The sequence below is a fragment of the Melanotaenia boesemani genome, chromosome 15 (genome assembly GCF_017639745.1).
Source record: "Melanotaenia boesemani isolate fMelBoe1 chromosome 15, fMelBoe1.pri, whole genome shotgun sequence".
Classification (NCBI taxonomy): Eukaryota; Metazoa; Chordata; class Actinopteri; order Atheriniformes; family Melanotaeniidae; genus Melanotaenia; species Melanotaenia boesemani.
Window position 1 is genome coordinate 12,677,707 of NC_055696.1, and position 14,745 is coordinate 12,692,451.

Here is a 14,745-nt window from a genome sequence, read left to right on the forward strand (position 1 = left end):
CAACTGTATCCACAATCCTGCTGGCAACGATAATATATATACCGTATATATATATATATATATATATATATACATATATATATATATATATATATATAAGAATTTCAAGCAGCACGTGCAAAAATAAAAGATTACATGACTGTAGTGACTTTATAAACTACATGGCCAATCATTTTTTGAAATGTAATTTTATAGTACTAACAGATAATATTGGTTTATATGTTTAGAAAATTAACTAATGCTCATGTCAGATTTACAATACCTCCAAATTATTTCATGTTAAATGACTGTCTTGAAAAGTCATGGTTTTAGACAACTGAAAGATACTTTTTTATTGTAAAGATGACAAGGATTTAGAATTAGTAATGCTTCTAAGCTGGCATTTTACTATGTTTAAATCAACATTTATTCAGATTTTCTTAAAGTGTAGTACGCCAGCAAAATGTTGATCTTTTGCTGCTTTTTGTTTCTGTTATTCTTATGTGACACCAAAGACATTAACAAGAAAATGGTGTTGTGCCTTGTCCTGTCACTGGAATCTGCGCATCCACAGCTGAGTGGCTAATTTTTTTTGTAGTTCGTGGCATTTTCCTGCTTTGTGCAGCCAGCCCTTGCAGGTTTGGCACTGCAGTCACTCCAGAGACTCTACATCTGGGTACAGCAGTCTAACCACATAAAAAGAAAGAATAATTTATGATTTTGAAATTAAACACACATACACAATACAATTGTTATGCTTGCACAGCAAGCTCAATGTAAACAATGACAAAACTGTCAAAAGCAATAACTGAATAAAAACTGAGAAGAGTCAGTTTGAAAGTACTTCATTTTAATGGCAACAAAGGCAACTGTCCTTTCTGTTGCAATAACGTTAAAGCAAGAGTTTTTTTTTTTTTTTTTTACATTTGGTCAGATGTAATGTTGAACATTTTGTCTGAAATCCACACTAACTTTGTAACCCTTCAGATGAACACACCAAAAAGCAAAAAACAAAACTTGTACAAATAGAATGACATGATCAGAGAACATATCAGCCTAATTTTGAAGCTGCAAAACTACAGATTGATTAGAGTGTCCATGCTGATGTTTTTAATGCCAAAAATTATTCACATTGCACAGGTGACCATCTGAAATGGGTCACAGAGGAATGCAAGCTGGTCAAGTTCGATAAATGGTATTTTCTTTTAAAATTATTTTAAATCAAGTCGTTTCGTGTGCGTTACTTACACATGGAGGACATAGCAACAGGACGCATCATAAAAAAAAAAAAAAAAAAAAGAGAAGAAGTTGGTTGAGTCAGTGAAGATTTGTGTAACACTTTGCACATTAACACATGTCAGCTACTTGACTATCATCAGTCCACTTCTTGAAGAAACCAGTATTCTTTAAACTCAGTGTTATACAACCAACTTAAAAATTAGTCATGGTAATGATTTTTGGATAACAACATACTTCAGGGTTCACTTCACCTCAAAATTCTCCAGATCTCCTTCTAATTAAGCTTCTTTGGGATGTGCTGGACAAACAAGTGAAATCCATGGATGACCCACCTCTCAACTTATTTTTTTAGTTTAGCTTTTATTCATTCATATATATATATCTAAAACACAAATAAAAATGAGCAGAAATAGCCAAAATCAACTTAGAGGCCTTAAGGAATCTGCCATTGACTACCTGGTGCGTATATTGGCTATTAACTGAATTTGGGTTGTGGGTAGTGCCACCCGGGGCTAGAGGAGGTCAGAGGCTTGACTTGGCATGGATGGTTGGTTGCGTGAAAAGGAGAAAGTAATCAGAAGAAAGTAAACGAAAGACAAAAAAAAGAGTGAAGAGAAGAGAAAAAAGAGACAAGGATACACCAGATATATAAAAACAGCATCAGCTGTTCAATCTTAGAAGTAGAAACAAAAAAAAAAACCAAACAAACAAGAAAAAAAAACATACAGGTGTAGCAGCTGGTTGTGTGTGTAAGGAAAAAAAACAAACTTGTTTTATGTTGTTCATGATTTTTCACAATTTGTCTTCTTGCAGGTGTTCCTGATGATTGTCTGATGTTTTCTTACAGAGGCCATAGGTTGTTTTTGGTTTCATGGGTGAACCCATGGGGAAAACATTCAAACTCAGTAATCTGAATCAGTAATCTGAATTCTAAAAGAATTTTTATGTGAAAATCGAAATGTTCTGCTTATTAACAGAGTTTTAAAATACTTTTCCATTGCAAGGACAACTTTGTGTAACTGTTAGAGATAATCTGTTTCCAATACAGTACACTCAAGGGATCTGACGCATTACAATGACTAAGGCATAAAATCATGCTGAAGCCTATCAGAGCTTCATTATTTGAGAGAGACTGACAGAGATAAACGCTGACAACATATATATTTCAGATCTGATGTGCAATATTGCTATTTGTACCAGCAGTGCATGGACAGCATCGGCTTGACCATCAATGCACAATGGACTTTTTCAACTCTGCTTCTGGAAGAAATATCACCTTTGTGCGTCCTGAATATTTTATTATAAGTGGATTTATTGGTATACCCAACATGAAGTATTACTATGTCTTTCTCTTTTTTCTTTATGTAATTTCAGTACTTGGAAACACGACTGTAATGGCTTTAATTTGTCTGGATCGTAACCTTAAAACTCCTAAATATATTGCTGTCTTTAACCTTGCATTTGTGGACTTGTTAGGTAGCTCTGCTCTAGTTCCAAAGGTGATAGATATCTTTCTGTTTAATCATTACAACATCTCGTACAATGACTGTTTGACGTTCCTGTTTTTCTGTTACACCTGCCTTTCAATGCAGTCTCTTAATCTGCTTGCTCTCTCCTACGATCGACTGGTAGCTATCATCTATCCTCTGCACTATCATGTGAAAATGACCCACAGATTTATGTTCTCTTTGATTGCTACTTTCTGGATTATTGGGATAATCGCTACACTTGCTGCAGTTGGTCTTCTCACAAGACTTTCCTTTTGTAAATCTGTGGTTATTAACAGCTACTTCTGTGATAATGGCCAGATATACAGACTTGCATGCAATGATTATACTCCTAATGATGTCATTGGCAGATTGTTGCCCATTCTTATTCTTTATCTTCCCTTTATAATTATCATGTGTAGTTACATTTGCATTGGCAAAGCTTTAGCTAAAGTAGCCACAGTTCAAGAAAGAGTGAAGGCCCTTAAAACTTGTTCAGCCCATCTTTCCTTGGTGGCAATCTATTTTATTCCAATAATAACCACATTTGCCATGGCTGCAGGAATAGATCCAAATGCCAGGATTATAAATTTGTCTTTGACCTCAGTCTTACCTCCTATGTTAAATCCAATTATTTATGTTCTGCAGACACATGAAATCAAAGAATCAATGAAGAGACTATTAAAATTTAGGAGGCAATCCAAAATTCTGGTAAAATGAGATCAGCGGAATTACATATATTTTCTCTAGAGTAATCATCTGTCATGTTGGTATTTGTTATGCTTTATCTGAAGATCCCACATTTTCAGAGTTGATGCTTTTAATATCTGAACTGCTCTTAAGTTGTGGCAGTCCATTTTATCACAGTAGTTTGAGCAGAAATGAGCATCCAACAGATTATTAACTAGTCTCAAACTCCAGTTAAAAAACGTATGTGTTTTAGCAGCTTTTGTGTCATGCTTAACACCTGATGCTGCAGGTTAAAATGAGTTGTCACACTGCATCTTCACTTTATGCCATTTTGATTTGTAAATGCGACAGCACTTAATGTTAACATTGACTGTATGAAAACATTTTTTTTCTGGGCATTTGTTAAAATAAATAAATAAAGCAAATTTTGAAAGGACAGTGCACTATTCAAAGTTAATCAGGAAAATTAAATTTAAAATACACTCTCCTGGCATGATGAGGTTATGCTTATTGTCACAGATATGGAGCAGATTACAGAGAAAGCACATGCTTTTTCACTTTTCACTGTTGACATACTTTCTCAGCTATTTGCCAATTCTTGTTTAATATGCAAAAGAGATGTGTAAATTTACTCCCACCATAAACTCAGGTTCATTTTCAACATTTTTCTTATTTACCATATACCTTTATCCTTAAACACTTCCAAGCGACAGCATTTTGAATTCTTGATATAAAAACTCAACAACTTCCTTGGACGATCCTGGCGCCTAAAGAGTTAATTGCCACAAGAAGCTAAAGTAATCGTGATGTTATTTAGAAACCAGATGTAGGATTATAAATTCTTTGTATCAATGTCTATATAAAAGTAGATGTGGTTGTCCGTTTAATACTAAAGATAGTTACTATTCAGCCTATTTTTAACATAATAATCATATTTCTCAGATTTAAAAGGCCTGCTTAAATTAAGCAGCAAAACACTTTTCATACACCATCGCACCCATAAGAGAATGTAATTCATCTGGAATCAAACATGAAACGGTTAGAGTTGACTGCCATTACTCTAATACTCTTGAAATGCTTCAAAACTGACATTTAATGAGCACGTGTATCTTTATTGATCACCAATGTGCTCATTCAAATATTAAAACATTCCAATATTTACACAACATTAATAGAACAAATAAACTTACAAATTAAGGATATTTGGCTTTTGATGTCAGAATGTGTCTGTGTTACACTATAACCTTTATTAATAAACTTATGTATTTATTGCACAACAGCTCTTCATTAAGATTATTAACCACAAATAAACCAAAAGAAGTGTCTGAACCATGAATGGACCAGAAAATATTCTGGGTCAAGGACAGGTTATATGTAAACAGTTCTATTTAGACACCATCAGACCAGGTGACACCCAACCCATGACACTGTTTATGTTGCATATACCCACCACTGTTAACTGTTCTATCTATAAATTGTTTTGAAGGAATTACCATTTCGGGTTGCACTTAAATGTCTTACATTCATGATATATCATTGTTTTGTGAACTACAGACATTTTGTGTCAATTTCACCAGAAAGTTGAATATTCCTAACTTAGTAGTGAATAGTATGTATATATGCATATATACGAGACATGGTATCCAGGTAACCATTGCATTTTCATATTATTAGCATTTTATTCCTGTAATCCAGTTAAATTCAAGTTGACAGCATATCACTCCTTAGGGCTTTTATAAACTCACCTCCAAGCAAGTCAACAACTTTCAGGACTGATTACAGTTTGCCTGTCGTATGAGTAGGACTAAATGAGGACACCTGGTTTGTTTTTAATCTGGGGTGATTAGAATAGCATGCCAAGCTCTGAACTCAAAGCAAGGCAAGGCAAGGCAAGGCAGTTTATTTGTATAGCACATTTCATGTACAGGACAATTCAAAGTGCTTTATATAAAGCAAAGGCATTACAGATATTTAGAAATAGAAAAAGGCATCTATATAACAACAGTTAAAATATGACAGCAACAACAAGCAATAACAAATATACCAATTCAACATAACGGATACATGTAAAATGTAAAAGACCAGAAACAGATATTTCTTATCAACATACCCTGGTAATGTACTGCAGTTGCAGTGTGGTTCCTTAAGTGCCTCTTGATCACCCCATCAATTGAAGTCTTGAAAATAGGGCAGAGAGGACACCCAAACCCAGCAAAAGTTTTCGCTCCAGAGGGGGTCATCTAGACAAGAGAAGGTCAACAGAAGACATATTAGTAAACAGCTTGTAATACAAGCTGACAGGTTGAGAATCCTTTACCAATATAGAAAGCAAATGGAGGAGGAATTACAACTCTGTGTATCCACAAAATTATTAAAACTGCCATTAGCAGTGACTATTTGTTTACACCGATTAAGGTCAGGTACTGGAAGTGACTGGGCACAAATATGTTTTATACCACAACCCACCAAAAGGCAAATTAAATTCCCATACAACGTTGCCAAGCTTTTGATTAAAAGGACAGCTTCTTAGCAAAGCTAACGTTAGCCCGGTCCACCGAATCGGAAATTGCACAATCGCTTTAGCAAAGCTAATGTTTGCCCGCATTGTTGCATATATCTCAAAGGCGCACTTGGTGGAGAAACAGCAGCTAATGACCTCTAAAAATGTTTTATATTGTATTTATAGATAGCAAAAAAATACATACTAGAGACGATATCACTTGTTAGACAGATGATAATTAAAAACTCTTTTACGTACGTTCTTTCTCCGTCACGTCTTACTGCCAGTAGAAGAAGAACTTTGTCGGGTTCTGGACGCAAGCGCGTGTTGCTGCCCCACAAAGAAGAAACCTTTCCGGTGTTGAGGTCTCCTTGCATTCCGGAATAGAGTTGAGGTATGGCGGTGCTGTTGTCCCCCATCTTAACTGCAGTTGGGTGCCTCTCGTTCAAGTCGAACTGCGTGTTGCAGGAAGTTCACATTGGAAGAAGAGAAGAGAAAATGGGTAACGATTCACTTCGAGGCAAAAGAGAACCATTTGTTTGCACTGATGAAGAAGTCAAACTTCTTCGAGTCACGCTGGAGTCTTCACATTTACTTTTTGTTCCACAATAAAGTTTTCCACTGCTGTTCGAATAGCCAAGAAATGCCTAAGGCCTTCTAGATTTCCTTGACATCATTAAGAAAATAGATTCTTATCTGTTCTGCTATGACGTGCACAGAAATGCCACCTCAACAGTGGCAGAGCGTCTACTTCTGGTCTTTGTCCTGATTCATCTATAGTTTTCTATCTATTTTCCAATTTAATTATTTGTTTACAATTAATTTATTCATCCATTTCAATTATTATATTCGGTACTATAAAATTTCATGATTTAATAATGTTTATGATATGAATTATGTATAACTAATAGCTTTCTTTCTTTCTTTCTTTCTTTCTTTCTTTCTTTCTTTCTTTCTTTCTTTCTTTCTTTCTTTCTGTCCTTCTTTACCTCACCACTTAACAGCCACTTTAAACTTCTGCCTGTTACTGTTACTACTTTTAAATAGGGGTGTCAAATTATCGTGTTAATTGCAATTAATTAATTACAGTCGTATTTAGCTCGTTATGTTTTTTAATCGTGTTAATCTATTTTTGGTCTCTATTTTTGCTGTTACTGTATGTGAGTTTTTTTTTTTTTTTTTTTAATACTGCAACACAAGACCATGCAACACAGGACCATGAAATAATTCATTAAATAGTGAAATAATTAATTAAATAGCAAAATAATAAATTAAATTGTAAAATAATTAATTAAATAGTGAAATAATTATATATGTTTTTACATATATTCATTTGTATTTTAATGAATTAATGATACTTTTAATAACACATGAATGTATTTAATTTTCATTTTAATTATTAATGACACATTTAAGTAATTATTGAATGATATATTTAATTAATTCATTGTGTCACTTTACCTCCTCCATAGACGTCAGCTGGCAACCACAGCTATTTAGGGGGGAAACCGGACACTTATTGATGGTGAGTGGAACCTCAACTCATTTGCGCTTATCGTCATGAAAACAGAAACCAGGCACTTTGCTGATAAAAGCACCGAACAGTTTCTCAAGGTGGCAAATGACTGGGGAATTGAAAACAAGATATCCACCATCGGTACAATGTACTGGCCCTGTCCCCACTTGGCAAGTCAGACCACAACTTAACCCACCTCAAGACATCCTACAGACCTTGTGTAGTGACACTACCTTCCCCCATCAGCTTTCACAAGAAGTAGACTACAGAGACCAGCGAAGATCTGATGGACTGCTTGCAGTCCACTGACTGTAACATATTTCTGGACACTCACAGGTCTGACAACAACATTGATGGGGTGGTCAAATGTGTCACCAGGAGAAAGAGGCCATGAAAACAGGACAGAGACAGGATCAGGTCTGTCCAATGTGACTTGACAAAGGGCATGAGGTGAGACTCATGTAACCAGGTTATGGAATACCCTTGAAATGATAATTCTTTTATTAAAAGAAGTCGGAGCTCTAAAAGAAATATTTTACTTTGTTAATTGAAGTATAACACCTATGCATTAAAAAGGAAAAAAAAGTTAAGTGTTCACTATAAATAAGTAAATATGCACTGGTCAAAAAAAATAGCTGTCTACAATAAAGTGATCAAATGTACAAAAGATGAAAAAAGAAAGATTTTGCCCTCGAAAAACCATTAGCATTACATTTCCCATGCTCCTCTGTGAGGAGCCAGCCACAGTCTTAGGTGATTAAGCCCCACCTTCACTTCCGGTTAGCTACTTCCTAACAATGAAAACAACATGGCTGCATTGTCCATACCTGATTCCAAATCGATTACCATCCATAGGAGTAGCATGAACAGTTGCAAAGTGAAACCCACTCATTGTCTCAATGGTCAGGTTTTCTTTTTTTTTTTTTTTTTTTTACCAGTGATGTTGATGGATCAGAAGTCACAACCGACCCAAAACTGAGAGACTTTCGGCGGGATCTGCACTGGATGTTAGTGTTCTGGCTCTCAGAAGGATTCCCAGTGTGAAGTGGGTGGCGAGCCAACAGAACTACGAGCACAAGTGAGTATGTGCAGTTCGACTTCTCCTCCCTCACAGACAGTGTGGTAGGACCGACTTGCACTGGCATACTGACACTCAAACCGATACTCACACTGTTAAGATACTGATTTGAACATAAAGGGCCCCAACGAGCAATATAACTGATTTGAGAACCAGGTTTTATTTCTTTAATTTTTCTTAAGAAAACTTTCTGGCTTTATTATTTTGTTCCTTCTTGTACATTGTTAAAACCAAAATGTTCTATTGTTGTTACTGTGTTGTTATTTTTTTTTTTTTTTTAACAAGTGACTACAACAAAACCCAGTCATTGTTGTCTGTCATTATTGAGGTCAAACCACTGGCTCTGAAGGGCTTGGCATCTTCTGATACTGGTCCACTTATTATCACTGATCGATTGCCTGTTAGGGTTACACTCAGATTTTTTTCCAATTAACAAACAGGTATTTTAATACAGGACTTTTTTATTTATTTATTTATTTTTATTTTATATACAGGACTAATAGAAAACTGTTTAGATTAGGTGAAAGAAAGATTTTTTTTAAACTTTTAAAAGTAGTGCTGTCAATAGATTAAAAAAATTGAGAGATTAATTAATTATGATCTGTAATTAATTAATCTAATTAATCTCTTTTTTAATCTCACCTAAAAATTGCTGAGTAAAGCCCTCACCTTGAGATATTGTCATTAAATTAGTTATTTTGGCAGATCGAAAAATTGATATAACAAAAAAGTGGCTTAGGTGCACTGTCATGATCTGTGGTGTGGGGCTCAGTTTTTCCAGCTGCCCTGAACGCCTCATCTCCACCAGCTCTTGATTAGGGCTGATGCGCTACACCTGTACCAAGCCCTATATATACAGCTCTGTGACATCCCTCCAGTGCCAGATCGTCTTGGTTCTTCCCTGCACGTTTCCAGCCTGTATATTCCTGCCTTCCTACCCGCCTGACGTTGACCTGATTTTGGACCTGGATTTTGATTCTGCCTGCTCCCTGTCTGGTACTCTGCCCTGATTTATTATTTGGATATCTTGGCTTTCTGACCCCTGGATTGTCTTTAGGATTGGATTTTGGATTACGGACTGAACTATCTGCACCCCAAGACAGGACTAGCCATCCCGGCCTCTGTGTCCTCTTATTCAGGGCTCCTGCCAGAAACCTTTATCCCTCCTTTAACCTCTCCTCTGTTCAGCAGCTTTTCCTCCCGCAGTCAACCTCCCGGCGGCCCTTCTCTGTTCACTGGATGAAACATTCTGTGCCCTGTTGGATTTCACTGCTGGTACGTTAACTCATACTCCCTCTTTGAGTTCTCATCAGCTGCCTGCCTTCTAACTGCCGTCTTGTGTGTCCACAGACCCTGAGCGGAGAAAAGCCGGAGCGCACATTTTCAGTATTCAACTCTGTACAATAAATATCTTAAACCCATCCCTGGGAAACTGAGTATTTTTGAGTCCAACCATCCGAAGCATGACAGAACGATCTGGCCAAACGATGGACTCCTCAGATCCCAGGGATTGGAGAACTAGAGTGGAAAGCGCTATTTGTCAGCAGGAAGCGGGTTTGAATGAACTCATTACACAGGTTAAAACTTTGGCAAGTGGTATCTCCGCTCTGATGACGCCGGACGCCATGGAAACCCGCACTCCCGTTAGTTCCCCGACCGCAAACCCGGGCTACGAGCCTCGTATGGCGCCCCCTGAAAGGTACGCTGGAGACCCAGGTCAGTGCCGGGCCTTTCTGACACAATGTTCCATCCACTTTGAGTTACAACCCTCTTCTTTTCCCTCGGAGAGAGCCAAGGTGGCCTTCGTTTTGTCCCTGCTGTCAGGTCGGGCCAAATTATGGGGAACCGCTGAGTGGGAGAGAAAGTCATCTGTCACCAGTACTTTTCAGAGCTTCTCGGACGAATTACGCCGGGTGTTTGATCCTATATGTCCCGATCGAGAAGCATCACGAACACTCCTCTCCATCAGCCAGGCCAACAGAACGGTGACGGATTACGCAATCGATTTCCGGACTTTAGCAGCTGATAGTACCTGGAATTCTTCCGCTTTGTTTGACGCCTTCTACAGTGGTTTGTCTGATCAAATTAAGGATGAGCTAGCCGCCAGAGACCCACCGAAAGATTTAAATGCTCTCATAGACATCTCAGTTCGCATTGACCAGCGTCTCCGGGAGAGAAGGAGAGAGAGAGGGAGGACGCGGATCCCGATCGCCCACCGCACTCTTCCCGGGCCTGCCTCTCCACCCTCTGCCAACCCCGCCTCTGCGTCTTCGCCGGACTCTGAACCGATGCAAATCGGTCGGTCTAGATTATCCCAAGCTGAGCGAGACTGGCGTATCTCTAAAAGACTCTGTCTGTACTGCGGCCAGGCTGGTCATATCGTTCGCTCCTGTCCAGTAAAAGGAAGGGCTCAGCAGGGGTTGGGAGAACACTGCTGAGCCGAACTCTTGTAGATTCATCTGTCTCCCGTCCAGTCTTCCACATCCAAGTCACCGCAGCGGGTCAGGATCATGAACTCTCAGTATTTATCGACTCAGGTTCTGATTCTGAATTCATAGATAAAGAACTGGCTGAACAGCTGGGCCTCCTCTGCTCCCCGCTGTCAAAACCCGTGCAGGTCCGAGCTCTCGATAACCATCTGTTACATAATGTTACGTCAAGAACTGAGCCCGTCCCGGTGCATATTGACAATTGCCATCATGAGACCATCCAGTTCCTCGTCATCGACTCACCACAGGTCCCGGTCATTTTTGGCATTACCTGGTTGCAATTACATAACCCCCAGATTGACTGGCGGGAGGGCAGGATAATTAATTGGGGTACTAACTGTCTGACCACTTGTCTCCGTTCTCTTTCTCCTCCAGCCAACCTGCCAGCTGCATCCTCAGAGGCCAGTTACCCCTGTTTATCGCAGGTACCAGACCAGTATCATGACCTCAAGGAGGTCTTCAATAAGAGCAGAGCAACCTCCCTACCACCACACCGTCCCTATGACTGTGCCATAGACCTCCTGCCGGGCACCACACCTCCCCGAGGCCGTTTGTTCTCCCTGTCTGCACCAGAGAAGAAGGCCATGGACCAGTATATCACAGAATCACTCGCCGCTAAACTCATCCGGCCATCCTCTTCTCCAGCTGGGGCTGGATTTTTCTTTGTTGATAAGAAAGACGGCTCACTTAGGCCGTGTGTGGATTACAGAGGTCTCAATGACATAACCATCAAGAACCGTTATCCGCTACCCCTCATGTCAACAGCCCTGGATCTCTTGCAGCAGGCCACCATATTCACCAAGCTAGATCTCCGCAACGCATATCACCTGGTTCGCATCCGAGAGGGAGATGAATGGAAAACGGCCTTCAACACTCCTACTGGACACTACAAATATTTAGTGATGCCGTTCGGATTGACCAATGCCCCCGCCGTTTTCCAGGCTCTGGTTAATGATGTGTTACGTGATATGTTGAACAAATTTGGTTTTGTTTATCTAGATGACATCCTCATCTTTTCCCAGAACCCCGAAGAGCACCCCTTTCATGTCCGTGCTGTCCTGCAACGTCTCCTGCAGCACCACCTGTATGTTAAAGCTGAGAAATGTGAATTTCACTGCCCGTCCGTCTCATTCCTGGGGAGCATCATCTCGGCGGGCGGCGTGGAAATGGATCCAGCTAAGGTCTCTGCTGTGCGTGAGTGGCCCACACCTGTAAACCGTAAACAACTCCAGAGGTTTCTGGGGTTTGCTAACTTTTATCGCAAGTTTATTAAGAACTACAGTGCCATAACCACCCCTCTTCACCAGCTGACTTCAGTAAAGAAACCATACACCTGGACCGATGATGCTGACTCCGCCTTTCTCCAGCTGAAGCAGCAGTTCACCACAGCTCCTATACTGCGCACTCCTGATCCGGCCAGGCAGTTTATTGTGGAGGTTGACGCCTCCGATTCCGGGGTCGGAGCTGTTCTCTCCCAACGGAGTGTGGATGACTCAAAGGTTCACCCTTGTGCTTATTTTTCCAGGACTCTGATGCCGGCTGAACGGAACTATGACATCGGTAATCGGGAACTGCTGGCAGTCAAGTTGGCTCTGCAGGAGTGGCGTCACTGGCTGGAGGGCGCTGCAGAACCATTCCTCGTTTGGACAGACCATAAGAATCTTGAATACCTGCATACTGCTAAGAGACTGACGCCCCGTCAGGCCCGTTGGGCCTTGTTCTTTAACAGATTCAAATTCACTCTGTCTTACCGTCCTGGTCACAAGAATATTAAACCTGATGCTCTCTCCCGTCAGACCATCTCTCCTGAAGAGGAAGCTGAGGAGGTTGGGGACTTCATCCTTCCAGCCCGCATTCGTCTGGGTGTCAATCGTGTGCAGCTGGAGGAGGAGATCAGCCAGGTCCAAACTGGGACTGCTATACCCGCTGGGTGTCCCGCTGGACGCCTTTTTGTGCCTCCTCGTCTGCGTTCCAAGACCCTCATACTCTGTCATTCCTCTCGCCTGGCATGTCATCCGGGTACTACGCGTACTTATCACCTGCTCTCTCAGAGGTTTTGGTGGCCCTCCTGTCGACAGGATGTACGGGACTTCGTGGCTGGCTGTCCTGTTTGTGCCCGTTCTAAATCATCCCGAATGCGGCCTGCCGGTCTCCTGCACCCCCTAGCCATTCCACATCAACCCTGGTCCCACATCGCCATGGACTTCGTCACTGGTCTTCCGCCCTCCAATGGTATGACAGTCATTCTAACCATCATAGACCGTTTTTCCAAGATGGCCCATTTCATTGCTCTCCCCAAATTACCCACAGCCAAGCAGACTGCTGACCTTCTTACCACCCATGTGTTCCGCCTTCATGGCATCCCCGTGGACGTGGTCTCGGACCGGGGCCCGCAGTTCGTCTCCAAATTCTGGACCGAGTTTTGCCGCCTGCTGGGGATTCAGGTCAGCCTGTCTTCGGGATTCCATCCGCAGTCGGATGGTCAGTCTGAACGCTCTAACCAGACGCTGGAAACCTGCCTTAGGTGTTTGTGCTCCGAGAACCCCTCTGCCTGGTCCCACAACCTGGCCTGGGTGGAATATGCGCACAACTCCTTACCCTCCTCTGCTACGGGTCTTTCCCCTTTTCATGTGGTCACCGGGTTCCAGCCTCCTTTGTTCTCCCCACAAGAGGAGGAGGTCAGAGTTCCTTCTGCGCACGCGGCGGTCCGCCGCTGTCACCGGGTCTGGAGGTGTGCGCGCGCTGCGCTCCTGCGGGCCTCCCAGCGTTACCAGACGGCAGCCAATCGTCATCGCAGGGCGGCTCCTCCTTACCAGGTGGGACAACGGGTGTGGCTGGCCACAAAGGATCTGCCGCTGCGTCTGGAGTGTAGAAAGCTGGCGCCTAGATTCGTGGGGCCGTTTCCCATCACCAAGGTCATCAACCCTGCTGCTGTGCGCCTGCGTCTCCCTGGGGCCATGCGTGTCCATCCTACCTTCCACGTCTCGCGGGTTAAGCCCGTCTTCTCCTGTCCTTTGGTGCCCTCCTCCAGACCCCCTCCACCCGCCCGGTTCGTGAGGGGTGGGCCGGTGTACACTGTGCGTCGGATCCTGCGCTCCCGTCGCTCGGGTCGCTCCCTTCAATATCTGGTGGACTGGGCAGGCTATGGTGTCGAGGAGCGCTCCTGGATTCCTGCGCGTTTTGTGGTGGATCCTGCGCTTCGGGCTCGCTTCCATCGGCGGTTTCCTGCTCAGCCTGGTGGGTGGTCCTGAGTCGACCCTTGTGTGGGGGGTACTGTCATGATCTGTGGTGTGGGGCTCAGTTTTTCCAGCTGCCCTGAACTCCTCATCTCCACCAGCTCTTGATTAGGGCTGATGCGCTACACCTGTACCAAGCCCTATATATACAGCTCTGTGACATCCCTCCAGTGCCAGGTCGTCTTGGTTCTTCCCTGCACGTTTCCAGCCTGTATATTCCTGCCTTCCTACCCGCCTGACGTTGACCTGATTTTGGACCTGGATTTTGATTCTGCCTGCTCCCTGTCTGGTACTCTGCCCTGATTTATTATTTGGATATCTTGGCTTTCTGACCCCTGGATTGTCTTTAGGATTGGATTTTGGATTACGGACTGAACTATCTGCACCCCAAGACAGGACTAGCCATCCCGGCCTCTGTGTCCTCTTATTCAGGGCTCCTGCCAGAAACCTTTATCCCTCCTTTAACCTCTCCTCTGTTCAGCAGCTTTTCCTCCCGCAGTCAACCTCCCGGCGGCCCTTCTCTGTTCACTG

At 42.0% G+C, this 14,745-nt stretch overlaps 1 protein-coding gene across 1 annotated transcript; it reads left to right on the forward strand.

The window, feature by feature from the left end:
- The first annotated feature begins 2,456 nt into the window (after nt 1–2,456).
- LOC121654603 (olfactory receptor 1-like) lies at nt 2,457–9,773 on the forward strand. Its single transcript, XM_042008818.1, has 2 exons — nt 2,457–3,400; nt 9,641–9,773. The coding sequence occupies exons 1-2, from the start codon at nt 2,457–2,459 to the stop codon at nt 9,771–9,773; spliced, it is 1,077 nt and encodes a 358-aa protein (XP_041864752.1).
- Nucleotides 9,774–14,745: the final 4,972 nt, after the last annotated feature.